Source organism: Zeus faber, assembly GCF_960531495.2.
Source record: "Zeus faber genome assembly, chromosome: 15".
Taxonomy (NCBI): domain Eukaryota; kingdom Metazoa; phylum Chordata; class Actinopteri; order Zeiformes; family Zeidae; genus Zeus; species Zeus faber.
In genome coordinates, this window is record NC_137194.1 from 22420741 (window position 1) to 22445445 (window position 24705).

General features: G+C 42.4%; 2 protein-coding genes across 2 annotated transcripts in view; one reads left to right on the forward strand and one right to left on the reverse strand.

The window, feature by feature from the left end:
- The window catches only part of dnah12 (dynein, axonemal, heavy chain 12), a gene marked incomplete at both ends in the record, with an annotated part of 28813 nt that extends 8325 nt beyond the window's left edge, over positions 1-20488 (reverse strand). Inside the window, 62 exons of the mRNA XM_080015312.1 lie at positions 248-388; positions 500-753; positions 1043-1338; positions 1467-1625; positions 1761-1901; positions 2034-2206; positions 2306-2498; positions 2586-2778; positions 2968-3182; positions 3621-3766; positions 3875-4022; positions 4104-4345; positions 4488-4628; positions 4702-4791; positions 4970-5101; positions 5231-5407; positions 5479-5559; positions 5647-5809; positions 5897-6030; positions 6267-6461; positions 6554-6715; positions 6811-7003; positions 7134-7312; positions 7426-7722; positions 7836-8091; positions 8242-8408; positions 8557-8695; positions 8794-8945; positions 9035-9211; positions 9407-9526; positions 9644-9832; positions 10787-10870; positions 10972-11112; positions 11393-11576; positions 11833-11942; positions 12023-12142; positions 12245-12490; positions 12597-12836; positions 12980-13132; positions 13220-13392; positions 13789-13945; positions 14060-14176; positions 14305-14451; positions 14529-14664; positions 14788-14909; positions 15041-15235; positions 15472-15672; positions 15791-15976; positions 16114-16333; positions 16419-16612; positions 17016-17150; positions 17253-17378; positions 17498-17633; positions 17758-17936; positions 18020-18111; positions 18195-18348; positions 18535-18723; positions 18906-19101; positions 19190-19208; positions 19680-19869; positions 19961-19987; positions 20369-20488. Of these exons, the coding sequence (XP_079871438.1) occupies positions 248-388; positions 500-753; positions 1043-1338; positions 1467-1625; positions 1761-1901; positions 2034-2206; positions 2306-2498; positions 2586-2778; positions 2968-3182; positions 3621-3766; positions 3875-4022; positions 4104-4345; positions 4488-4628; positions 4702-4791; positions 4970-5101; positions 5231-5407; positions 5479-5559; positions 5647-5809; positions 5897-6030; positions 6267-6461; positions 6554-6715; positions 6811-7003; positions 7134-7312; positions 7426-7722; positions 7836-8091; positions 8242-8408; positions 8557-8695; positions 8794-8945; positions 9035-9211; positions 9407-9526; positions 9644-9832; positions 10787-10870; positions 10972-11112; positions 11393-11576; positions 11833-11942; positions 12023-12142; positions 12245-12490; positions 12597-12836; positions 12980-13132; positions 13220-13392; positions 13789-13945; positions 14060-14176; positions 14305-14451; positions 14529-14664; positions 14788-14909; positions 15041-15235; positions 15472-15672; positions 15791-15976; positions 16114-16333; positions 16419-16612; positions 17016-17150; positions 17253-17378; positions 17498-17633; positions 17758-17936; positions 18020-18111; positions 18195-18348; positions 18535-18723; positions 18906-19101; positions 19190-19208; positions 19680-19869; positions 19961-19987; positions 20369-20488 (10134 nt within the window). The remainder of the gene's footprint in view (positions 1-247; positions 389-499; positions 754-1042; positions 1339-1466; positions 1626-1760; positions 1902-2033; positions 2207-2305; positions 2499-2585; positions 2779-2967; positions 3183-3620; positions 3767-3874; positions 4023-4103; positions 4346-4487; positions 4629-4701; positions 4792-4969; positions 5102-5230; positions 5408-5478; positions 5560-5646; positions 5810-5896; positions 6031-6266; positions 6462-6553; positions 6716-6810; positions 7004-7133; positions 7313-7425; positions 7723-7835; positions 8092-8241; positions 8409-8556; positions 8696-8793; positions 8946-9034; positions 9212-9406; positions 9527-9643; positions 9833-10786; positions 10871-10971; positions 11113-11392; positions 11577-11832; positions 11943-12022; positions 12143-12244; positions 12491-12596; positions 12837-12979; positions 13133-13219; positions 13393-13788; positions 13946-14059; positions 14177-14304; positions 14452-14528; positions 14665-14787; positions 14910-15040; positions 15236-15471; positions 15673-15790; positions 15977-16113; positions 16334-16418; positions 16613-17015; positions 17151-17252; positions 17379-17497; positions 17634-17757; positions 17937-18019; positions 18112-18194; positions 18349-18534; positions 18724-18905; positions 19102-19189; positions 19209-19679; positions 19870-19960; positions 19988-20368) is intronic.
- Positions 20489-22650: 2162 nt separating this feature from the next.
- LOC307240721 (glucose-induced degradation protein 8-B homolog) overlaps positions 22651-24705 on the forward strand; it is a 3275-nt gene continuing 1220 nt past the window's right edge. Inside the window, exons 1-4 of the mRNA XM_080014568.1 lie at positions 22651-22707; positions 23464-23592; positions 23765-23961; positions 24435-24632. Of these exons, the coding sequence (XP_079870694.1) occupies positions 23475-23592; positions 23765-23961; positions 24435-24632 (513 nt within the window). The 5' untranslated portion in view covers positions 22651-22707; positions 23464-23474. The remainder of the gene's footprint in view (positions 22708-23463; positions 23593-23764; positions 23962-24434; positions 24633-24705) is intronic.

The following is a 24705-nucleotide window of genomic DNA, read 5'->3' on the forward strand; positions in this document are numbered from 1 at the left end:
TCATCACAAAAGGATATATGGATCACAAAGAACTGTGTACGTGCAATAAAGCATGAGCAACATGCACGCAAGAAGCAAAGTACTGGAAACAATATGTGTGCGACTGGTCACAAAGAGCTGTTTTCCAACCAGAGGTGCCATTTTATAACAAGCACCATATTATTTCTAACAGGTGCCATTTTATAACAAACGCCATATATTATTTCTAAATATATACTGTATATATATGTGAGGTTCGACTACGCACCAGTTCCTTGCCGGGGCAGTTATTGAAGAAGGTTTGGTCAGAAATTGGATCCGACGTGTACGACTGGAGTAGGTTAAGCCTGAGGCCTGTAGGAGGTTCATTGGTCATCTTTACACCATTCTGGAGGATGGTCACTGGAAACTGATGTTGAAAATATGTATTTTTTTGTAAATGCATATGGATTCATTATTTTGAGGATACCTAAAAAACACATTTCCTAAAGACACAGAGGCAAAATGCATCTTGCCGTACCTTGGGCGAGGGGTAGCTGGTGAGCCAGAGGCGGAAGTATGAGTGGCAGGTGTCTGGGCTGAAGTCCTCACAGATCTTCTCCAGAGTCGACATCCAGGACACCGCCAGGTGACAGTTCTGCAGACACACCCAGGTTCCCTCTGCCATGGATGCACGAATCATTTTGGCTGCGATGGGTCCCTGTCCTTGTCCCAGAGAGATTGACTGGAATTTGGCCCCGCCCATGTTCTTGTCATTGGCAAATTTCAGTAAGCCTAGGAAGGGGAAATGGCAGTACGTGGCATCGTTTTCACATTGGGAGTCTGCAACAAATGCACTGAAAAGGTGTTTTTTCAGAAGCTCACACCAAGGTCTTACAAATGTTGCTTGCCTTTAGAACTATTATCTCTCCAAAGCATATTTTTCTGCAGTTATTACCCTTAAAATGTAAGATACGATGAGGATTTGGCACTTATGTGGCATCATTCAAGATGCCTGCCTAATGTCTTCCAAACATATGTCAGGTGTCCACATAAAAAATTAAAAGGGTCCAGAGGTACTTACTGGCCATGGGGTCAGCTCCTGGGGAAAGCACAAACACAAGTGGAATGGTGGCATTGGAATCCTGGTAGCTTTTACTCAGGTCAAAGGGCGGAGGCTCGACAAACTTCTTCCCCAGTTTTTCAGTCACATAATTGTTGATGGCTGGCACTATCTTATCAGGCCTGAGGCAGCGGTAGATGATCATCTTTTGGAGCTCGTTGACACTTTCACACCAAGGCTTGGGCAGAGTTGTGTTGTAGGGTTCCTTGTTGTCATAGATTGTCCTAAATTCATCTGAGCCCTTTATGAACGCCTGTCTATTGGGGGAATACAATAAGAATTTTGAGATTCAATCCAAATGCCTACAGTGCTCTAAATATGTACCAATATGTAGCAAAAAAGAAAAATAACAATAGAAATCAGTCCAGGTGAATTGGAACCTTACTTTATTCCCTTCAGGCCAGGCAGCTCATTGGCTCTGCAAATTTCATCCCAGCTCTTGTCCTGTAGCCAGCTCGGGTCTGGGTTGTGGGTAGTGTTTTGTAGCCCCACACCTCCAGTCAGCAAGAACATGAAGTCTCCATATTCAATCTCATGTTTTGCTCTGAAAAGGAAACATTACCATGCATATTCTGTAAACCAATATGAGATAATAAAAAAAAGGAACAACCCAAAATAAAGCTATAATAAAGACTCCTTACAGTGAACTACTCATTTAGTAAAGACTGTAAACTCTTACAGAAGAAGGTTGCTGCAAAGTAGGAAGGAGAAAAGGAGTTTGTCCTTCTCAAATAGCGAGCGGCAGACATTGCAGTATAGATTGTAGGTAAAATGATCGGTCAGGTATCTTAACCTCTTCTCCAGGATCTTGGACTTGTTACTTAGGAAATAGAAGATAGCAATCAGGACAATTACAATCAGGACGTTTTCAACTCCGAACTAAAATTTGAATGGCTGAATTAGCCTGTTGGAAATGTGGCAAGATGCTGTATGTCTTCAATGTGCCACTCACCTGTCCTGGATGGAATTGATGTAGAGGTTGACAAACCAACCGAGAGAGTACTGATACATGGGATCTATGTTAGCCAGATCGGCAATGCTGAAGAACAGGATCGACGAGTGATTGGCGATGGACCTGTAGCCCTCTCTAGACTCTGCTATCTTGAGCTCAGTCTTCTCTGCTATCTGGGTGGTTTGGAAAGAGTAGAGAGTTTGACTCAGAGCTGTCACATTCATAGTTCATGCCTTTTTTCTCTTTTTGTGTCAACCCTGTGCGGCTCAGACCTGTTGTTTCTTGGAGATCTCATCGGACATGATCTTAGCTGAGTCGAGGATCTGGATGGCGCTTTCGTCTTCCAGGATGTTCCCCTCAGATGACTGCAGAGTCATAAGGATCTTGTCCTCAATCTCCTTCAGCTGCTTCTTATTGGCTGCCGACTGCAGGATGAGGGCGTTCCTCTCTTCTTCCAGCTCTGGCCTGGAGCACAGACGAAGCAGAGAAAGTGCTCAGTTCTGTCATTAAATATATTATGACAAAAATTCAGAAAGGATCCTTTGACTTTACCTTTCCTTGGCCACCACTATTCCAAGCAACTGGTCCTCCAAGCCCTCTGGGGTGATCATGAAATTAAGCAGAGATACCTTGGTGGCCAACTCAGGTAGGTAATGGGGGTTCCTCAGCTTTGTGGTGATGTAGAAACGGAAGTCAGACGAGTACTCAATCACACTCTCTCCCAGTCTGATACACTCTACACCACCTGGGTAAAAGATGATATCCTTGGTGAGGATCCATATCATTACCATAAAGTTAAATCTGCTGAAGCTGGATTTATTAACATGGCAAATTGGAATTATAAAACAATAAATAGCAAATTGGGAATATATAAATGATTGTGATACTATTTGTCCATATAGCTGAGCCATGCAGGCGAGACAGTGTACTGCACCTTGTTTAAATGTTTGTTTAAGCAGCAGCGGCTCCAGTGAAGGATCCAGCTCTTCTGCTACATTCTCCAGCAGCAAGGGGGTTCCAAATTGGATGCAGTTCTCCAGAGTTCTCATGTAGTCTCCGTCTGTAAGCTTGATTACACTCAGGGTATTGTCTTTCTCTGAATTTTTCACCCACTTGTTTGCCTGACCCTGAGGGTCAATCATCAGAGGCCTGCAAGCAAAATAGAATTGTGGTGTGGGGATGGTGTGGATTGAGCATCTACACCTGACCTGGATCTAGGAAATTGGTGGATTCAGGATCAGAGTGGCCGCGTACCTGTTGCTCGTTGGTTGGTCTAACCAGCAGCAGGTAAAACCCCCATCCCCACACTCACTCAGGAGAGGAGCCCCTATTATGACACATCTCTATCTCCTCCTGAGCTAAACTCTCTCTCTACAATAAACTGGTGCCTACAACCCCGTCTTCTGTGTCTCTGTGCCGGAGGTCCCTGAGAATTCAACTTGGGTGGTGGGTGGTAGGCAAAACTGCCACAAGGATTAATTGTATTACAGTACTCCCGACCAAATGTATAGACCATACGTTCTAAACATTTCTTTATAGATTTAGATTGGATTAGATAGATTATAGATTCATGTTAGAGGGACTCACCATCTACGGGAGTTACTCACGATGACACCATTGTCTACAGAGAAATTGTCAGTGGGCAGCCCAGCAATGTTCCAGGCTCTAATCCGAATTGGATCGCCGAGGGTCTTACTGAGAGAGAAGTCATCTGATGATGGGATGCTCTTTGACTGCAGATATAAAGGTAGATATAAAGACAATCTACATGCAGATAAGAATTCCTGAGCTGTGAGAATAGCATTTCCATAGCACAGTTAAGAAACTTCAGGGCTTTTCACCTGGCACAGTTTTGTCCATATTTTGGTGCAGTCCTGCCTGAATTTAGCAGTGAAGGCTCCCAGATAGGCGATGACTCCAGCAGAGATCAAGACGTCTCCAGTGAGGTTGTCATAGGTGTTTTGCAGGTCATCCGCTGCCTTAGACCATCTTTTAAACAGAAATTAGATCCTCACATATGTTGAAAAAAAAAGAATCCATAGCATTTAATGTAATAAAAATAACCCTAACCTGGTCTTCTCTCCCCCCAGGCCTCCAATAAGTTTCTCAGCCCTCTCCAGCTTTCGAGCACACAGGTCAACCTGGAACTCCAATTGAGCCTTTTCTTCTGTCTTCTCCTTGAACGTTTCCTCAAGTGCAGCCAAGCGGTCCTCCACCTCCTTGAGCTCCCCTCTTTTCCGGTCCAGAAGAGCCATGGTATCAGCCAGAGACTGCTCTGCCTCTGCCAGATTGGCCTTCTTAGGGGCCACCAACTGTAAGCATGGAGGATGAAAGAAGAGTGAAGAAGAGAGGAATTAGGCAATAAATGATGATAAAAGTAAAGGAAACACAGCCACGTTCATCTCGTCTCAAGAAAAGAAAATACCACAAGCAAAAAACAATTTGTCATTTTACCTTTGCCACTCTGTCATACACCTCCATGGCTTGTATCCATTTGCAGAGCCCTTCAGCTGCAGAGGAAGCCTTGGCCACTTTGCTGGGGTCAAAGTCAGGATTGGTCATGTACTCACTACGGATCTTTTGCATCACAGCGACCTGCGGCAGAAAGGAATTAGTGAAAGCAAAACACAATACCATATTTAAGGATTGGAATTTCTTGATAACTCACTGGAATATTGTCCTTGTCATATTCCTTTAGATCACGTAAGAAGTTCATATCACCCAAGAGCTTCTTGCTTGGACCCCAATAGTCAAGAATCTAGGGGAAAATGAAGGAATGTTTCTCTTAGATGTAAACCGCAGTTTGTTTTCAGACAACATGACAGCAACAACAGAACAGATCAATATTAAGAGGCGTGGATATCACGTTTTCTTAGCGTAGAGTAGAGTAGAAGACATCCACAGAAGATGGTGTTTTATTGAGGATAAACTCAAACCTTCTGTCCAGTCCCAGCTGGGTCAGCAATCCTGTCGGGCTTAATGTCTTTCATCACACAGACAGCGGACATCACCAACTTTACCCCAGATGGCGGATTCTTCATTGACTTAACAATAGTCACATCAGAGGGCTGAAACAACAAAAAATGCACCTTTACTGAGACAAGATCGCAGACCCTATAGCTGGAAATGTGAACTTGGGTAAAGGAGGCATTGCCATACACGGACGGCAACTGCCTACTTTCAGAGTGTGTGCCTACTTTCAGAGTGTTCAGGGCTGAGAGAGCGGCCTCCAGGGCAGGTATGGCCTCAGCCAGGTCACTTTCACACTCGTTCTTTAAGGCCTGAGCCGCATCTGCTTTTATCGTGGCTGCCTCCTCATCCACTCGCACAACCTTACTCTTGGCCTCTACCTCCACGGACTCCACCTCAATTACCTGGGGGACAGAAGACATATATCAGGACACTGCAGTGAGATAAAGCTTTATTAAAAAAAATCCAAACTTACCATCATCATCTTGGTGTTGTCTATCTTTGCCTGCTCCAGCTTGGGTTGCAGGTCAACCAGTTCCTTCTTCATCTCACTCACCTACAGAGAGACATTTAAAAGAACAATGTAAATCATTTATAAGATCCAGGTTGAATATTGTACACACTAAACTGAAATGCGACTTACCTGGGACTCAGCAAAGGCTAGTTTATCTAGACCATTGGTATATCTCTTCTTAGCCTTCATCACAGTGTCTCTCCTCTGAGTTAGGAGCTGGCGAAATGCAGCAATCAGCTCCAGGTAGGAAGTGGGTGTCACATAGTTATGACGACCTAGCTCAGATAGGAATCTGCCAGTTAGAGAATCAGTGTTATTGAGCATAGATATACGGAAGTTACCTCCCAAAGTGTAGATTATGAAGAATCAAATTGCCTACTTGTGTGAGAGCTCTATGGCTGAAGTGTGGAATGTTTTGCAGATGAGCATGACCTCCCATCTTTCATGGTCGCTCATCTCAAGCGTCTCCAAGAAGGAGTTTGCTACCTTCTCCAGAGCCTCCTCTGGCCACGGCTGCCAGCCCAGACAAAAGATAGATGAATAAGCAAATCTAAAGTGTACTTATGTTATAACCCGCACCTCCTGCTTTTATCCTGAATATCACTTTTCAGAGCTGGTGTGGTGCTTGTCATTAAACCATTATTCCTTAACAGCATAGGCTTTGTAATCTTTCACACAAAATAAATTAGGTTTGACTGCTTGCAATACAAGTAGCACATAAGATCACTACATTTAGTTTTCCCTTGTACCTGGAACCAGTCAATAGTGCAGCAGTTGATGAGAGATGGAAACTGGCGCAGACGATTTCGAAATGCATCACCAATGGGACTGAAGGCCACAACAATGTGCAGATTCTCCCTACAGTGATTCACAAAGAAGGCAAAAAGAGCCAAAGGGCCAAACTCCACACCCTTGTTTCCAGCCTGGGCAAGGGAACGCACAGCCTGGAGAGAGGTGCAGCAAAGGAAGAAGGTCAGAGAAGATTGTGCTTCATGGATTTGTACAACTCTGAAAAATTAGATAGTAGCTGGCCTACCTCCATGATTTCTTGCTTCTCGTCTACAGCAAACAGGTTGGGCACCTCTCCAGTGTTCAGAAGACTGTCCACGTCTTCAAGAAAAGCCTCCTCTTTGATTTGAGCATCAGTTAGCAAAAATACTGTCTTCTGACTTTTAACGCCTGCATTCTTCAGCAGTAGCTATAGTATTAGAAATGTGTTAGTGAGACTAAACACTCTAGTTTGAAAGGGAGAAGGAAACCTTGCCAGGGTATTCTATGTCATGAAAGGCTCACCTTTAGGTCATCCCTCCACTCGTTCATGCCATAGCTCTTTGAGATCTCTGGCTGAAACAAGGTCATGTGGGCCATGGATGTGGCCAGACGGGTGATGGACTGGCGACCACTACCACCCACGCCCACTAGCAGAGCGTTGCCACCCGGCTGCTTCAGCACTCGACTAATGCGGGAGAGGTGCTCCAGGACATAGCTTCAAAATGATGGGACAATATATTAGGGAACGAAGAGGTTCTTCTCACCATCAGTGAAAGACAAAGACAAATCAAAATGTACAATTCCATTTGAAAAGCACTCCACTAAATAATAGCAAAACTGTTTACCGGAAGATGACAAGGTTCATGCGATTCTTGTGCGTCTGGTTGTACTCGTCTAGACATAACGCTACCACCTGACCGAAGCTTTCCACGGAGGGCACCTCAGCATAGAGGCGATCGTCATCCTCCAGGTCAGGGTTCATGTAGTCACCATATAAAAGATTGCGCATATCTTCCTCAACCAGCTGAAAGCAGAACAATTATGACAATGTCAATCCACGATCCATAAACTAACAAATGCTGCATAATAATGTATCCACGGAGAAACAAGCAAATGGTGGCATCAAATTCAACACACCTTTTTGCCTTGTTTCAGGTGTTCGAAAACCTGTTCAAAGGACTCTTTGAAGTTGTCTTGGAGGATGCCCTTCATCAATTTGAAGAGCCACATCCGGTCTGCGTCATCCACCAGGCGGTCATAGTAGACGCGGAATACCTCATGAACAAACAGGCGGATCATGGTGCGCTTGTTCTCCAGAGACTCCTTCTTGAGCAGCAAGCAGCCCTGAATGACACGCGAGAAGTCCCGCAGGTTGAAGGTGTAGTGGGACTTGGCTGGAGTGGGAAGGAGGTTCTTCATGGCTTTCTTGTAAACCTTGAGGAATACAAAGCATATGAAAAGAGAAAAAGACATTACAGAGAGAAGCTATGTCTGATGGGATGCGTTAACATACACTATATCTTACGACACAACTTGATTCAACTCACTTCCAATGTAGCTGCCACTATTTGGTTGCCCAGAGTGAAATATTCAGGGGGGAATTCGTTGTTTTTCAGGTAGAAGGCCACCACGTTGGAGAAGATGCGCACCATGGTTTCATCACTGAACGCATTGATGCTGCAAATGTTGAAGTGGCGCAGGAAGCGAGATGTCACGGCGTTCCTCCCACCGCCAGGAGGCCCCATGGCCGAGATGAGCTGCAGGTCAATCAGGGTGATCTTAGTTGTGTCCTTAAGGTCATACCTGTGGGAGACCAAAAAAAAAAAGTCTATGGAAGAAATCTTTTACGTTTGTATTTCTCAACATAATTGCATTTCCCTCATGTTCTGAATTTAACTGAGCTAAGTCACCCATCATATATGAGTTGAGATGACCATGGGGAACAGTTCGTACCAGTTGCCGTGGTCGAAGTATTGTCGGAGGAGCTCAACAGGCGGCTGAGCTCCAAACTGCTCGAGTGCAGGCATGTTCATGTCATCCACAAAGATGACACACTTCTTCCCCATGGGAGGCCCAAAAACTCCCTTCCTTCTTTTATCCAGCCTTGACATTATCATATTCTGGGGGGAAAAGGATTTGATGTGAAGAAAAATGATCGCTCCTATCTGCAGATTTTACCTTGGATATGATAAAATATCCCATTAAAACTCTAAAGTATTCCAGAAACCACTTTAAAAAAGTCCCTGTCCATGGTTCTTAAATGCTGACCTGACTCTGGTTGGCGCTTGTGCGGGCTGAGAAATTGATGAAGAAAGGCAGATAACGGTCTTTGTCCAGGTTGTTCATCAGTTTCTCCTTCACGTAAACAGACTTTCCAGTTCCCGTCGGCCCCACAAACAATATAGGCCTGAGTGGAAACAACGGGGCATAAGGTCCTGTAAAGAACTCCCCCTCGACTTGTACGGGACTTGCTGATTTAAGCATAATGGGAGAAAAAATATTTACACTCCATAGTTGATGCAGAGATCCATGAGGAAGGTGTAGCGGACAGTGTCTAAGGTGGGAACGATGATGTCTTGCACTTTTGTCTTCTTGTCACCGAGGCTGACATTTTTGATGGCCTCATTCCAGTGGACCCAGCGGCCTTTCCCTTTAAACTGAAGAAGACTTTACGTTGGTTTTCCTGTTGCTGCTTTTTTTCCCAACACTACTAAAACCCCTCATAAGACTAATGAATAAGCAGTACCTCATAAGAATAGTCATAAACCAGGCCCTTTTCATCCATGGGGCATTCCCATTTCCCCACAGAGGCCGGGAGCGTCCTTCCTGCGAGGATCTCCCTGAGGAACTCATCAAACCTCTCCCTGCTGTCTGTGTCGCAGCTGCCTCCCACAGACCACACCAGGGAGAAGGTAAAGGCTGCCTACAACCGCAAATAAAGAACACAGAACAAATCAAATAGATAACAATTCTAACCTGATTTATCTTAATGCCTGAGAGAGCTTATTTTTATTTTTAGAAGTTTTATTTTATTTTTTTCCCCAAATCCGATATAATTTTTCATCATGCCACTTTTAAAAGAGCTCTTTATAGGCTTATTTTGTTCCCAGTGCTGTACCATTATCCAGGTGCGCATATTTTTGTTCCCTGGGTCCTCCTTCACAGGTTCAGTGAGCAGCATCTCAAACAAGCGACACAGCGACACCGTTGTGTTGCTGTTACTGGTGGGGACGACTTCCTGCAAAGGACAAAACCGCAACTTGCAGTAATGGGAGAAAACCCCTCATGGATAATTGGAACATCTTCCTTCTGAGTGCTGGTGTCTGCGTTGTTGTGAGGTTTGGGGGTCGCTCACCCTGCAGCTTTTCCGCAGCAGCTGGAAGGCGGGAGGCATGAGCCAGTGGAAGAGGTCCAGCAACAGGGCTTGGTTGTCTGGAAGCTGTAGGACCTCCGGCAAGGTGTTTATCCAGGAAATCACTAAGGGTTCCCAGCCCAGCTGAGTCGGCTCCATGTAGATCATACCGCATCGGCTCACTGTGGCGGGCTGGAGGAAGGGGCCATGACCAAGAAAGCCGTGACTCAAGTGAGACATTGCAATTCAGCAAGGAGGAATTTGAATGGTAATCTGCTAATTATATAATTTTCTTATGGGTTGCTAAATGATTCAATGTTTGATGACGATTGATATACCTGAGCCAATCTCCATAAATTTAAAACCGTCCCTATAAATTAAAGAAACCCATATTCAATTGTACATCTTACAGTATTAAAGCTTTTATGAACAGCACAGCGAAATTGAAAATCTCCAACTTTTTTCAACCAAGGAGCCCTTATATTGGAGAAAATAAACCCAGGACCCCCTCACAGCATGTCCCAAAATATAATTTGATATTAGGCCTTTTTCTCACACTTCTAATTGGGTTATGTGGAAAAACAAAGCCAAATCAAGGGAAATGTATTAGAAATATTCGTATTGCACCATTTCAAAATTCAAGTTCAAGTTCAAGTTCAAGATATTATTTGTCACATACATATACATACAGTCATACATATATGCAGTGAAATGTCATGACACCCGGTAAATGCAGACTATAAAAACTATGTATTGAATATACAATATACACAAAATATCAAACATAAATCAGGAGAAATGTACTACAGAGACAGGCAGGCACTCAGTGATGAGGAGAAGCTCATGGCAGGAGTTGTTTAAAAGGACATAATTATATACATGTATGTTGCATAAAAATATTACATTTCTAAAAATGTCAAGACGACACAAAGGACACACAAAGAACACAAACAATATATATTTTTTTAAACGTTTAAAAAAATATATATATGCTTTCCAAAACTTTTCATGGAACCCCTGGTTAGTGCCGCGCACCCCACTTTGAGAATCACTGGGATAGATCACCCAATTCAATTTTCGAATAAAAATTTGATTTGATATGAGAACAAGGTTTATATAATCAAAAAGTTCATCTGTATCACTTACGGAGGCCTGAGACAGGTCCATGGCTTCAAAGATCAGACTCATCTGATTGGACATCTGGATAATCTCACCACTCATTAAACACAACTATGGAATTAGGAAAAAAATGCCCCAAAAAAAGAAAAATCAGAGTTTGCAAAAAAACAACATTTATCATTTCAATACTTGTGATGCAAACAGGCTTCTACCTTCTTGTTGTCGTCGAGCACCGTGTTCATGCTTTCGATCCACAACGTGTCGATGGGGCCGTCAAACACCACCCATTTCCGGTCTGGTGTTTCAGCCGATGCAAACTCACGAAATGTGTTGGCAACGATTCCATCAGACCACTTCAAAAGAGATAATAAAGAACAAAAACTGATAATTATACGACTATAATTAGATAAGATAATAATTTATACCAATTTGATGTAAGTCTAGATCACAGATGCCATACTTTTACTGACTGAATTACATCAATATTATAGTATGTAAGTAAGTATAGTATGAAAACATTCTGAGGCATTCAAAATCAATTTTTTTCAGCCAAACCCCAACCCAAAAATAAGCTTAAATTGAAATCCTTAAATGCCACTTCCTTAATGTTAAGAGGGATCAAATAAGGTCCACCTCATGTGAAATCGGGTCGAACTGTCCAAAGAGCTGTCCCATTGTTATGGACTTGGGGTTCACTGTGCAATAGATGACTTTCTCCTCCTCGCTGTAGCCTTTCTCGTTCAGGAGCGTCAGAGTGTCCGCCAGCACATGCAGCACTTTGGTCTTCCCAGCGAATGGCTCTCCCACCAGCATGAAGCTGACACACACAAAAAAAATCATGTCCTCATCCCCGCCTTTCTTACCGCTGTTATCACACAACTCACCCTTGCATTTAGACCATGAAGAAATCTTGGGTCATATATTCTCATTGTCATTAGTTTATGCGGCAAAATACGATGATGTGTTTCATGCAGATACAATACAATGGAAATAGGTTAACTAATACCATGCCTTATCGTACTAAATACAGTAAATATGATAGTAGTACATGTTGAAATTAAATATCAGCTAACCCGTGCCGGACTATCATCATCTCATATGTCTGGATGATCTTCTCCTGGAAAACCTGTGTCGGCTGTAGATTGTGACTGGTGCAGCACTCTACCACTGACTCCAGAAAAAGCTGCGAAAAAAACAACATCCCATAACCGGAGACATACAAACACATTACAGGCGGCACAATAATGTTGTGAGATATCAAACCTGATAGTCCGCCTCAGGAAGCGTGATGCCCGGAAAGAGGTCACTCGTAATACCGTTAAACAGGGGTATGTCATGTGAGAGGAACTTGGGCTCATTTACATCCTTGATGGATCTCAGGAGCTGGACACAATAGATGAGAAAAAGGAAGAAAAAAAAGTGAGGCTCACATTTGTAGAGATTCATATATGCAATTCACAAAATTTTTTTGTGGTGCGCACTCACCAGTATGTCCTCGTTCTCATCGGGGAACTTCAGCTTGAGGTTTCCTGCGGCCACGAGCACGGCCTTGACAGCCCTCATACCGTAATCGTAGTGGAACTGGGAAGAGAGCTGCTCCGAGCAGAGCCTGTAGGTCATCACGATCTTCACAGACAGGGGCTTGGCATTGAGGAAGCCATAGGAATACAGAGAGATCTCCGCTATCAAGGCGTAGTTCGGGACCATCATGGCTACTGTTCGGAACAACACCTGCGGAAGGAAAATGAAGAGGACAAATTAAACAACTAGCGTTTCCATGAGCACCGGTGCAAACCGCTCCATTTGGTGGGTCAAGTCCAAAGTTCGGAAGACAAACCTTGAGATTATCCGGGAGTTCCGAACGCCCTGCGTAGCCGGGATTCATTGTGATGGACACAAAGCAGTTGGGGTTTAATTTGAGCGTCGTTCCTTCAAAGTCAAAGTACTCAACCATCTGCTCGACGGCCCTCTGGATGCAGAGCACCTGCTGGGCCACCACGGACAGCACCTCCAGCTCGATGCGGTTGAACTCATCGAAGCACGCCCACGCACCTGACGATGCCAGACCTTTGAAAAACTATTTTCAAAGGTTTACTTAGACAAGGTTTGATATTTGTTGAGACATTTTAGGACAACATGGAGATCACTTGGTAGATATGATCTTACGGTCGCTCAAGGCAACGCAACTTCAAAAGGACTGAAAACCCCAGTAATTGTCACCTTCCCCATCGCAAGGTAATCCAGCCCATCAGAACAGTTGAACACTACGCATTGCACAGCCAGTGCTTTGGCCAGATCCTTGGTGGTCTCTGTTTTCCCTGTCCCAGCTGGGCCTTCAGGTGCGCCGCCTAAACTCAGGTAAAAAGCGCCGATCTATGAGAGAGGATGCAGGGTGCAGAATTAGGAGCCGCGTTATTTGAGAGTTGCATGGAATGAGGCGAAACTTGTCTGATGTCTTACCAAAGTGCGGTAGCATCGGTCGGTCAGCGGGGTAATGACCAGTCGTGGTGAATTCCCCAGGTACTCATAGGCATACTTGACATCACAGTTAATGATGCGGACTCGCACATTCTCCTTGTTCCAGTAATATCGGAGCTGGGCAAGCCACTGAAAGTCTGTTTCATGTGATACACCTGAAAATGAATTGCAAAATTCTTAATGTTCATTTGGTAGCTCTCATTTTGTTAGGAAATGTAGTATTAACAATGCATTCCGATTAATAATTGGTAGTTTATTTAGCTGTTATTGTGACAAATATATTTGTCCACTCTACAATATGACTTGTCTTTGCCTCCCTGAATAAGGAATCTGTTTTAAATGTCCCTTCAGAAGGTTCCCTCTCAAGTGGGTTCATGGGAATTTTCTTGCCTGCCTGAGGGCTTGAGGTTAGGGGTAATAGCTGTCAAACTATCCTTTGAATGACTTCTGTCAGGCTGTAACTTGTCTATATAAATGAATAAAGAAATAGAGATCATTTTTCAATTCAATTTTTTCTATTTTATTTATTAATTTTTTTCACCATAAAATACCTTTGTCAATTAGCTCCATGACCACATCCCTTGCATGGACATCAATAGTAACCAGTGCTCCAAGCGTGGTCCGGGTCTGTTTGGGCAGCTTGCCTCTCACAAGCTCCACGATGTCCTTTAACTGATTCTGCAGTTGCTGATAGTAGTTCTTTAAACCCTACAGATAGCAAAAACACAAGTAAATAATTGAATGACTGAATTTGACATTTCCTTCAACTTATTTTGTGTTTTATAATTAACGGCTGGATCAGGTTAATTCATGAAAACCTACATCGGCAGCTCTGATGGCTTCGTGCACCTCTAAGGTCCAGTAGATCTGAGAGGTGCAGAGCACCACCTGTCCAGGCCACTCCTTCACCCACTGGCTCCTTGGGGTCTCAGCATAGACCTACCAGCACAAACCCACAAGCTGTTTGACAATTCACCTGTCACTCGTATTCTTAGACACTTAGAAATATATCATGATATAAGTACTAAGTACCGCAGACATGGAACTACTGCAGACAATGATCTCACCTCCCTGGAACGGGCCACTACATCTCTGACGCTTCGCAGCATCACATCCTCCACCTGAACCAGCCACTTCTCCACAGCGCCTCTGGCCTCTGAGGTGGAGATCAGCTCAATGAGCGCGACCCGCTCGCCTTCACTACTGTACATGGCCTAGAGAGGGTGGAGAGATTACTTTATATTAGTCCAGAACAGGGATTTACCAACCTGCAGTGCCAGACCTCACTTGCCTGTATATCCAGGTTGGGCAGGAAATCCAATTTGGCGATGCCTTCGAAGCACTTCTTGAGGTGGGGTTGTACGCGCAGTGGGTCCTTGGTTTCTGACAGTATCTCCAGCATTTCGTCATTGGACAAGAAGAAGAAACTGGCAAAGATAGAAGTAGTAAGCACTTGAGAGTAAACAAATAAAATAAGATGAGATAAGACAAGATAAGATAAGATAACGGGGGGGCTTTGGCTTTGCAAATGACAAAATAAGATCGCCTACCGAGGAAAGAAAAGACGTTTCTTCTCCAAATAGGCATTGAGTCCCTTCATGATTTTCTCTAAAAGTTCATTTGACTCGATGAGCTGTTCAAGCAAACCAGGCAGCGAGGTTGCTGGTAGAATCTACGATCATCACATATAAAATGAAACGTTGGTTGTTAGGGTGATCAAGAATTTTTTTTTCAATTCAAACAATATTGTTTTCGACTGATGAGCGGCCTTGTAAACAATAAACAAAATGTTTTTCCAACCACCTTAGCGTCTTTGACGCAGTGCTTCATGATCGCCTTCCAGTGTTTATCCACCGTTTGGAAGAGGCGTCCTTCCTCAGGCATCTGCTGCATGATGTCTTCGGAGGAGAAGATGGGCTCCAGGTAGAGCCACTGGGCCTGTACCTTCAGCCACTCTTCTATGGTTTCCTGGATACGGATCAGACGCTCCTCCCAATGCTGAGGGACACAGAGAACGTGAGGGGTTCAATATACATAGCTCTGAACCGATGGAGGGTCGGAGTTGATTGAGAAATTAAGCTATCGCCATACTTTTGCTTGAAAAAAAATTCTATGAAAGTAAACGGCCTATCAACCAAAATGAATACCCTCCATCCAGGTTAAAGGCGAGAGGGAAACAACACACCATTGAACGTTTTTTTCTCAATATAACTTTTGAGGTAGTAGAAACCCACCTTAATCTCGGTCTCAAAGGGCTTGATGAAGGGTGAGCTCCGCATGGTCTGGGTCTTGATGATCTGGTCGTCCAGCATGGTCTGAATCTCATCCACAGCTGTGAGGATGGACACGCCCGTCTCCCTGTAGGGATTGTGGTGAAAGGAGATGCTGTCCCAAATGTCCACCATGGTTTGCATGGCCTTCTCCAGAGAAAACTCCTACATAGACAACAAACGGCATATAGTTCAACAACAGCACTTCCATTGAATGTTTGAGAGGGATTATGGGTATGTAAAAACTATGTAACGAAAAAGAAAACATGACCAGCGTCCTCACTTTGCTAGCAGCGGCACTGATGGACTCAAACCGTTCGAGGTAAGGGCCCAGGTTTTGTTTGAGAACTTTGCGCAGCGTGGTGCCAGAGTCCGGGGTGAGGTCAGACTCGGCGATCTCTGACATTTGCTGCCAGTGGCGAGTTCTAATACCTGGGTTGCACAGGATGGACACCAGAGGAATGAATTCCTGTTTGGGGGGAAAACATTGCACATTTATCTCGAGCCCATTAAGGCTAAAACAAGACTTTTGCTTCCACCCAGATGACTTGATTGACTTCTTGAGACTTCATTATTTAATTGCAATAGTTGCTGTGAGTGTAATACCTTGAACTCTTTAATTTGATCCAGCACCTTGGAGCACATAAGTATCGTGGGGCTTGTCTCCTCGACACGCTTTTCTTTGCCACCTTTCTTTTTCTCCGGCTGGGCCTTCTTCAGTTTCTGCTGGAAGGACTTCAGCATCTTGTAGAACTCCCTGAAGAACTCGTCCAGCTCCACTTCCATGGTCTCGCCGTTTAGGTCGAGGAAGGACCCATCCATCCATCTGGTCACAACAAAATCAGAACAAAATATATCAGGGACGGAAGGATGTCGTGGAAGGAATGCACCAGGGGAGCCTGAAGAAACACCTCTTCTCGGTGCGCTGCCACTTCATGATGAGTCCAAACAGCTTCTGGTAGGGTTCGATGCTTTCTCTGATGACCTCGACCTCAGGGTAGGTGGTCAGATCCCATTTGAAGAGCTCTTCCTCTTTATTGATGAAGGCAATGGCGTCCTCAGTCTCCTGAAGTCTCTTTTGAATAGTTCTTACATCCATCACATACTGTCACACGTAAAAAAAGAGAAGTATCAGTAATGAATCTAGTGCTAGAGTAAAACATACTTGAAAAAAAAAAATCTAAGTTATCGCAGAATTTCAACTCCATTTTAGTGCCTATTTTTTTTTTTTTTTATCTTGATTTCATTTTTTTTTTTTTGCTTGTTTTGTGTTTGTGAGGTTGCATATCACAGGTGTTGACTGTGTTTCTGCAGTTGTAAAAAGTTTGTTATCCTTTATAGCGTTCAGAGTCAGTGTGTGAAACCAAGTATTTAAATAAGGTGCACAGAAAGCCATGCTGCTTATCACGGTGCAATAAGAGTGCCTTTCTCACCCTTTCGTTTTTGTTTTTGATTTCCATTGCAAAGATAAAACACGGTCTGGAGAAAGGAAACAAACAAGACAGTACCTGCTGCACCATGTCCAGCTCAGAGCGTTCTGCAAACTCCTCCATCCTGCAGCTCAACTTCCCAAGTTCTATCACCAGCCTCTCCCGTCTAGCCAGCAGCTCTTGCTCCCCTGCCACCTTGACGTTATCCATCATCTGGAGATCCCCACAGTTCGTTTTCACAGTCATTTCCAAAGTATATAAATAAATCTTGAAAAAAAAACAATAGCATATGATAGATAGGAATAAGAGTTTGACCTCAGCATTGAGCTCAAAGACAGGGAGGATGTTTTGTGGCCAAAGACAGACAGTGGAATTGAGCTCCAGTTCCGCCGGCTCAAAGACGTGGACATCCAGCAGGTAGCTCAGTCTGTGGAGGGTATCCTTTACAAACACAGGGTGATGGTAGATGTTGTCAGTGGATATTTGATATAACAGTAGTATGGCTTGATGTAAGTATGTGTATGCAACATGCTGGAGTCGGAGACTCCTGAAACACCCACTGCTATCTTTGCATTCAGCTCTGTGATGCCCTTTGCCTGGATGTGACTTAAGTAAGCGACCATATCGATCATGGCCTCCGTGGTCTCTGGCACTTTGAGAGCTTTCTCTTTGATGGTCTCAAACTCACGGCAGATCCTTTTAATGAGGAAAAAAAATAACCGTGAGAATAAGACTCCCGTCAGAACGGGAGAACTATGGAAATGAAAAGGGCAGCCCGCGGAAGAAAATACTGCCGAGAAGATCGTCCGTTTGAACCTACTGAAGATTTTGCTGGAGGTATTCGGTGACCAGCTTCTGTAAGATCCTTTGAGCAAAGGATCTGGCTTTATTCGCCAATCCCTGTTTCAGGTCCTCACAGTCCAAATGGACCATGTGAAAGCGTGCTATTGGTGGGAGGCTGTTAATCTCAGAGGAAAGTGCTTGAAACTCCTCCTTGAGCTGAAAGAAATGTCTGAAGGTAATTTTCAACAAAAGCACTTTTGCAAGGAGGCAACACTCATAACCACGTATGGGCTTTTTACCTTGGTATACTCGTCAAAGGAGTGCTCCTCTGCCATGAAACTGTCAACCCGGGCCTGCGCTCCACCATTGACCAGCCAGCTATATTTCTCAACTGCGGAAATGGACAAATAAGCAGTCATTTTACAGTAAACAAATATGGCGGGAATAAAGAGTGCATAGATGACAGTGCATTACCGTAAGTCTGAAAGTGCTTGTCAGGTTCCTCCAAGTTTGCACGCAGAGCATTCTTGACAGTGGTCTGAGCCCAGACGAGAGTACGGTCTTCCAATTTGGCATTGATAAACGCATTGTTGGCGTCCTCTAGCAGTGACTGCACCGTCTCCACTTTCTGTGAAAGCATCGCAGGACTCAGTGAAGACTATCCCCACGCGCACGCAACACACACACACACACACACACACACACACACACACACACACACACACACACACACACACACACACACACACACACACACACACACACGCACACACACACACAAAAAGATTTGTCCCCACACTGACGCTAATCTCACCTGAAAGGTATTTGTGATGGCATTCAGTATTCCCAAAACATCATCTTCAAGGTCTTGAAAGCTGGGATAAAATTCCATCATTTCGTTATCGAATGTCAGGTTCATACGGAAGAGAGGGATCCTGTCGGAGTTTCTCGGCTTAAACCATTTGACAAACTCTTCGACGCTTCTTTCGAGGAACGCCTTCAGCTGTGAAGTTTGAAGGAAAATCACTCATCATCGCCTACATTCTCAAAATCCTAGAAACATATCATACCGTACTTTGCAACTCAATATGAATGAATTAAAAAACTAGAAAAATTGTGTTTCTTGCTAAAAAATGAAGAAAAGGAAAGGAAATGCAATAATATGACTATGCAGTAATATCTCGCCTGATTGGAGATCAGGGTCGACACAGAGTTGTAGAAGGAGTCCAGTTTCTCATCTCTGATTCCCTGCAGCATGTCCCTGTTGATCAGCAGCTGGATGATTTTGGGGAACCAGGTATTCATGACATTCTCATTTATCTTCACACACTCATTGGACATTTTATCGTTCAGGCTTCCGCAGTCCACAGGTCCAGATGCCCTGGACAAACACAGGAGGACAAAACAGTCACCGTCGGCATCGTCACTCGTGCTTTTTCCCCACACTTCTGGAATGCGTGAAGAGCTACCTGCAGCGGGAGAGGTCCACTAAGATCAGTGGAGAAAACGTGAGGTAGCCAATATGCAAAATGGAGTGCATCACCGGATGAAGAATGTGCAGGTTGTCCTTTATCATCCTGCGGTTTCGAATAAAAGTATTGTGCCAGGGTCTGGAGAAATCGCAGGCTCTACCAAACGACAGACACATTGAAAAAAGAAAAGAAAAAGAGTAAAGCAAATGACATACAGTATTTCACAATATTTTCAACGACATGGTAAACTTTGCAAACTGTGAATTTAGTCGCGCGGTTGAGACTCACTTTGTTGGAGAAACTGTTACTTTCTGTGGATCCTTAAGCATTTTTTTTGCTAGAGGGAATGAGGACAGTTTTTGTTGAACATTTTCTTGAGTGAAGCAAATTGGAACTTCCATTTGGGGGAATGGGGGATTGATTAAAATAAGTCATTGGAGTGCTGTACACACGCTCACACGCACAGACAAAAAGAGTCGCGTCCAACCTGTATATTGAACCATTGCATTGAAGAAGTCATCGCTGACCTCCTTGCAGAGCTCCTGTAGCAGTTTGTTTATTCGTGGGCCTGTTTTGAACTGAGGGCTCATCTGGGCCAGTATAGCGTCCACCCACTGCTGCTGTATGGGCACGACTGGGCTGCTCTGCACACAACGCCTCAGGAACATGTAATTAATCTGGGGCCAATAGTGAAGAGGATATATGAAGGGGACCTGCTCAAATCAGGAACGACATTTCCAAATGAACGTTAATTGTTATTATGCTTACCGTCTGCTGTCGACTCTCACTGTTCATCTGTACGGCAAATAGTGTGGGAAAATAGATATATCAAACCTTGTAATGTCTCAAAGCACATTTTTCGGGGTTAAGAAAAAATGTGTTTGCATATAGTGAAACATGTATGCGACTACATAGATATTAAACTCACAGAGGATGGAAATTGTGGTTCTGGGGGCCGAGGAAGCACAGGTCCATGGTTTTTGATTTTTCTGTATGTCACCATTGCACTCGACACTCTGCGTTATTTCGGAGATTATTTCAATTTTATGGATATTCATACGGGCACACCATAATATTAAGTTGATGAGCCATAGTTGTGCAGGCTTCATACATTATTTCTTGAAGATGCTTTTGCTGAATCGTGCTCCTCCGGTGCCGTAACAGCTTCTTCCTCACTATGTTGTCCTCCTCGTCCTCCTCCTCGTTTCCTTCGTTCTGCTGTGTACTTTGGATTGGTGGCAGGACTGAACATTTTCTCGAGCTTTCTCCCTTCAACACCTCTGCGGTGGCGGCCATCCCTTCCAGAACAAAGATATTGTAAAAAATTATATATATGCAGTATATATATATATATATATATATATGTGTGTGTAAAATAATTTCAATATATTTTAGCACTCCACATATATTTTGAAACACATGGAAATATGTTGTCATATATATATATATATAAATAAAGACATAAATATATAAATATATTAGTAAATAAGATAAGACCTTTGCAACCCCCCCCCCCCCCCCCCCCGGGATATTCATGTGTTACAGCAGCAAAACAGGGCAAGTCAAGAAAGATAAAAAATAAAATCTTATTAAAATAACATACATGCACAGATCTACAGTATAAACTGAAGTTAACAGGGATTGGCACTATATTAACATGTGAGCTCAATATGGACAGGTGGCAGTGGTACTAAAATACAGATAGTTTAGCAGCAGTTTGAAGCACAATATGCAATCAGTACGAGTAACAACTGGTGTCGATATTTCCATATTGTCATATTTTACAAATATATCTGACATGTGACATTACAGTTATAACAGCAGTAATAATAACAACAACAATAATCATGATAATAGTACCAATGGTAATGTAGTTATAGTAATTATATATTACATAGATGTGTGTGATCCTAACCCTAACCCTAAATTAATTAATGTTTACGCTCTGTCTAAATCTGACATATGGGTTAACTTCTCTTCCAATTCATGTGCGTGTGTGTGTGTGTGTGTGTGTGTGTATGTGTGTGTGTGTGTGTGTGTGTGTACTCTTCACAGGTTATAACAAATGCCAATAGTTGGTATATTTTGCAATATATTGTACATATATTATTGAATAAATAATGAAGAGGACGATCATTTCCTGGGTCATCTCTTGATTTTAGGGTTACATTATATTATATTATAAAACAATGGACGTTGACAGTCAATATACAGTATTTGATATTTGATGTGAAAAGGACCATGATGTAGAAACATATCTGGACACTGATCAGTTTAGGAAAGTTTGGGGAAAGTTCAGGAAAATTCTAGCTGGCGAGCTTAGTTGGAATATCTCACAAATTAATTCTTGAAACCGTAATAATAAAAAAATAGAATAAAATAAAAGGAAAAAAAATACTACTAATAATAATTATCACTATTATTATAATTATTATTATACACGCACACATATGTATATAGTATATATATAATGTTGCAAAGACATTTCACTGTATGCTCGCATGTATGTGATAAATAAACTTAAACTTAAAATCTTGAATCTTGAATAAATATAAATAAATAAATAAATAAACAAACGAACGCACAAAACAAACAAACAAATAAATAAATGTTAGAATTATTATTAAAAAATATAAATAAAATAAAATAATAATAATAATGATAATAATAATTATAATAATAATAATAATAATAAGTATATATATATATATATATATATATATATATATATATATACACACACACACACACACACACACACACACACACACACACACACACACACACAGAGTATATATAAATTCATAGTCCAAGAACGTACTTGTTCCTGTAGGTTGAAGTATCCTCCCAATTTGATTAAAATATAGTTTGGGGATGCTACCTTCAGGCTTTTCCTAAGTTCTACATGATGTTATAAAAACCGAGTAGCTGACAACCACAGTCCAAGTCAGTGTATTTGTAAGGGGCTGGTCGTGACGTCATACGTTGTCATGGAGACGACAAAACAATCAGTGGCGAAATCTGACACCCTGGAAAACTGACACACAGACGTCTTTCGTACATTGTTATACACGACACGTCAAATGCCATTTTATTATTAAATGATTGTTAAAATGATTAAAAGCTGTTTTTTTTTAAATGAGTGCAGCGTTTTTTGTATTTGATGTGTCTTCGAATGAAAGATTTCGTTCTCGACTTCAGATAACTGTACTGTCTCCTCATGGTATCCTGCTTCCAGGACGACACAGAATCATTGTGCAGATGTTGTAACTCCAAACTCTAAGGGAATCAATTATATTTACACATCAACCTCGACTGCGCTGTGACCACTTTGTTGACGTCTCTCCCGGAAACATCCAGGCGCAGCGCGTCGGTCAGTTATTACGTCACGACCTGTTCCACCAACCCCAGAGACAAACAAAATCCCGTTTGCCATTTAGACATATCGCGTGGTTTGAAGCGCGGTCACTCCGCTAGGTAGCTAGCTACTGCTGGGGAGTAGCGACACAGTTCAGGTAATGTATATTAGTTAACTACGCTATTCGAATGTCTTTTGTTGAAAGACAATATCAAAATAGAACCGTTACCTCATCCCGATCATTTATGTTACATGTATTATAATCAGGTGCATGAATATACAATGGGATTAAGCCTTGTTTTGGTTCGTGTTGACGAAACTCAGGCTTCAATGTTGTGTTTTGATGGGAGGCCCAAACTGGGGCGATGGATTTCCGGTATATTACCGATAAATCGAAAATGTCAACGTTATTCATATACTATTATAATATAATAATAAGAATATTCAAACAATGAATTTGTTGTTATTCGTACTAAAATATTTGAGTCAATAAAAAAAATATCATTTTGCTGAAGCAAAATCTGTCTGACAACTAGCCCCGATGACGTCACATCGATCCTGTACAAGTTTGATCACCCTGTCTTAATGTAGAAGGAATTTTGTGTCACAATTCACAGATTTGTATAATGGAATAAACACAATAAAAGATTAATAAATACACGAATCCACAAATCTGTATTAATGTGTCCAAAAACAGAAGTACATCCACAAATAAATACTGTATTACTTGTGTTGTGTAAGCAAACAGCTGTACCATCGCTTTCAACTTTCAAACACCCAAACAAGCATTTAGATGGTAAAACACAAATGCAGACGACTTCTTCAAACATGGATCAACCATATATATTTGTGAAATGTGGAACAGAATTCCTTCCATATCTTAATAACCCTCTAACAGCAAATGTACTTGTAGGATCAATCAGAATGAGTTATGCAGAAAAGCCAGAGGACATAACGAGGGAAGAGTGGATGGACAAGCTCAACAATGTCCACATTCAGAGAGCTGATATGAACAGACTCATCATGAACTACCTGGTTACAGGTGCAGTGGTTATCTTTATATGTTATCATTGATTTGATTAAAAAAGATAATTTTCGTATGTAACATGGAAAAAAACAAAAACGAAATTTCAAATGGGAACGTTACATATTATATTTTAGCGCTGAACTTTTAGACAGTTGAAGATCTTCATGCAGTGGTTTCATTTCAACAGAGGGCTTCAAGGAAGCAGCCGAGAAGTTTCGGATGGAGTCTGGGATAGAGCCGAGTGTGGACCTGAATTCTCTAGATGAAAGGATTAAAATCAGAGAGATGATCCTGAAGGGGCAGATACAGGAGGCCATTGCTCTCATCAACAGCCTACATCCGGAACTGTTGGATACAAACCGTTACCTTTACTTTCACCTACAGGTAAAAAACCCCAAAACATATTACTTGCATATACCCGTTAAACAACATATAATATGCACTTTACTACACATATCTTTATATAAAAATGGCCTATCCAATATACACAACTCTATTCCCCACTTTGTATTATCTTTTTGAGTCTTGTTTTATTTTTATTTTATTTCATTGATATTATTCTATTCACTCACTGCATTACGTTTAGGAATCAGTTAGTTTCAGCTAGTTAGCTAGGTAGGAATGAGGTAAGCTATTATGTAGGTTTAGTAACTATTATTAGCTATTAGTGCATAATCTCCGGCTGCGTTGCAAAGACATTTCACTGCATATACTGTATGTATGAAAGTATCTGTATGAATGTGACAAATAAACCTGACTTATTTTTATATGTACTGCAAGTCCATTCTTGCCATGTCTTACCTTCAGTTTATCATTTCTGCATATTCTCCACCGTTGCCTGCATTTCCCGTCTGCAGCAGCAGCACTTGATTGAGCTGATTCGTTTGCGGGAGACTGAGGCAGCCCTCGAATTCGCACAGTCCCAATTGGCAGAGCAGGGGGAGGAGAGTCGAGAATGTCTGACAGAGATGGAGCGAACGCTAGCTCTGCTGGCTTTTGACAACCCAGAGGAGTCCCCCTTTGGAGACCTGCTGAACATGATGCAGCGACAGAAGGTGAGATAAAAGATTATGGTTGTCACAGGTATAGAGTATATTACATAATGTTAGATACAAGTATTTACACATA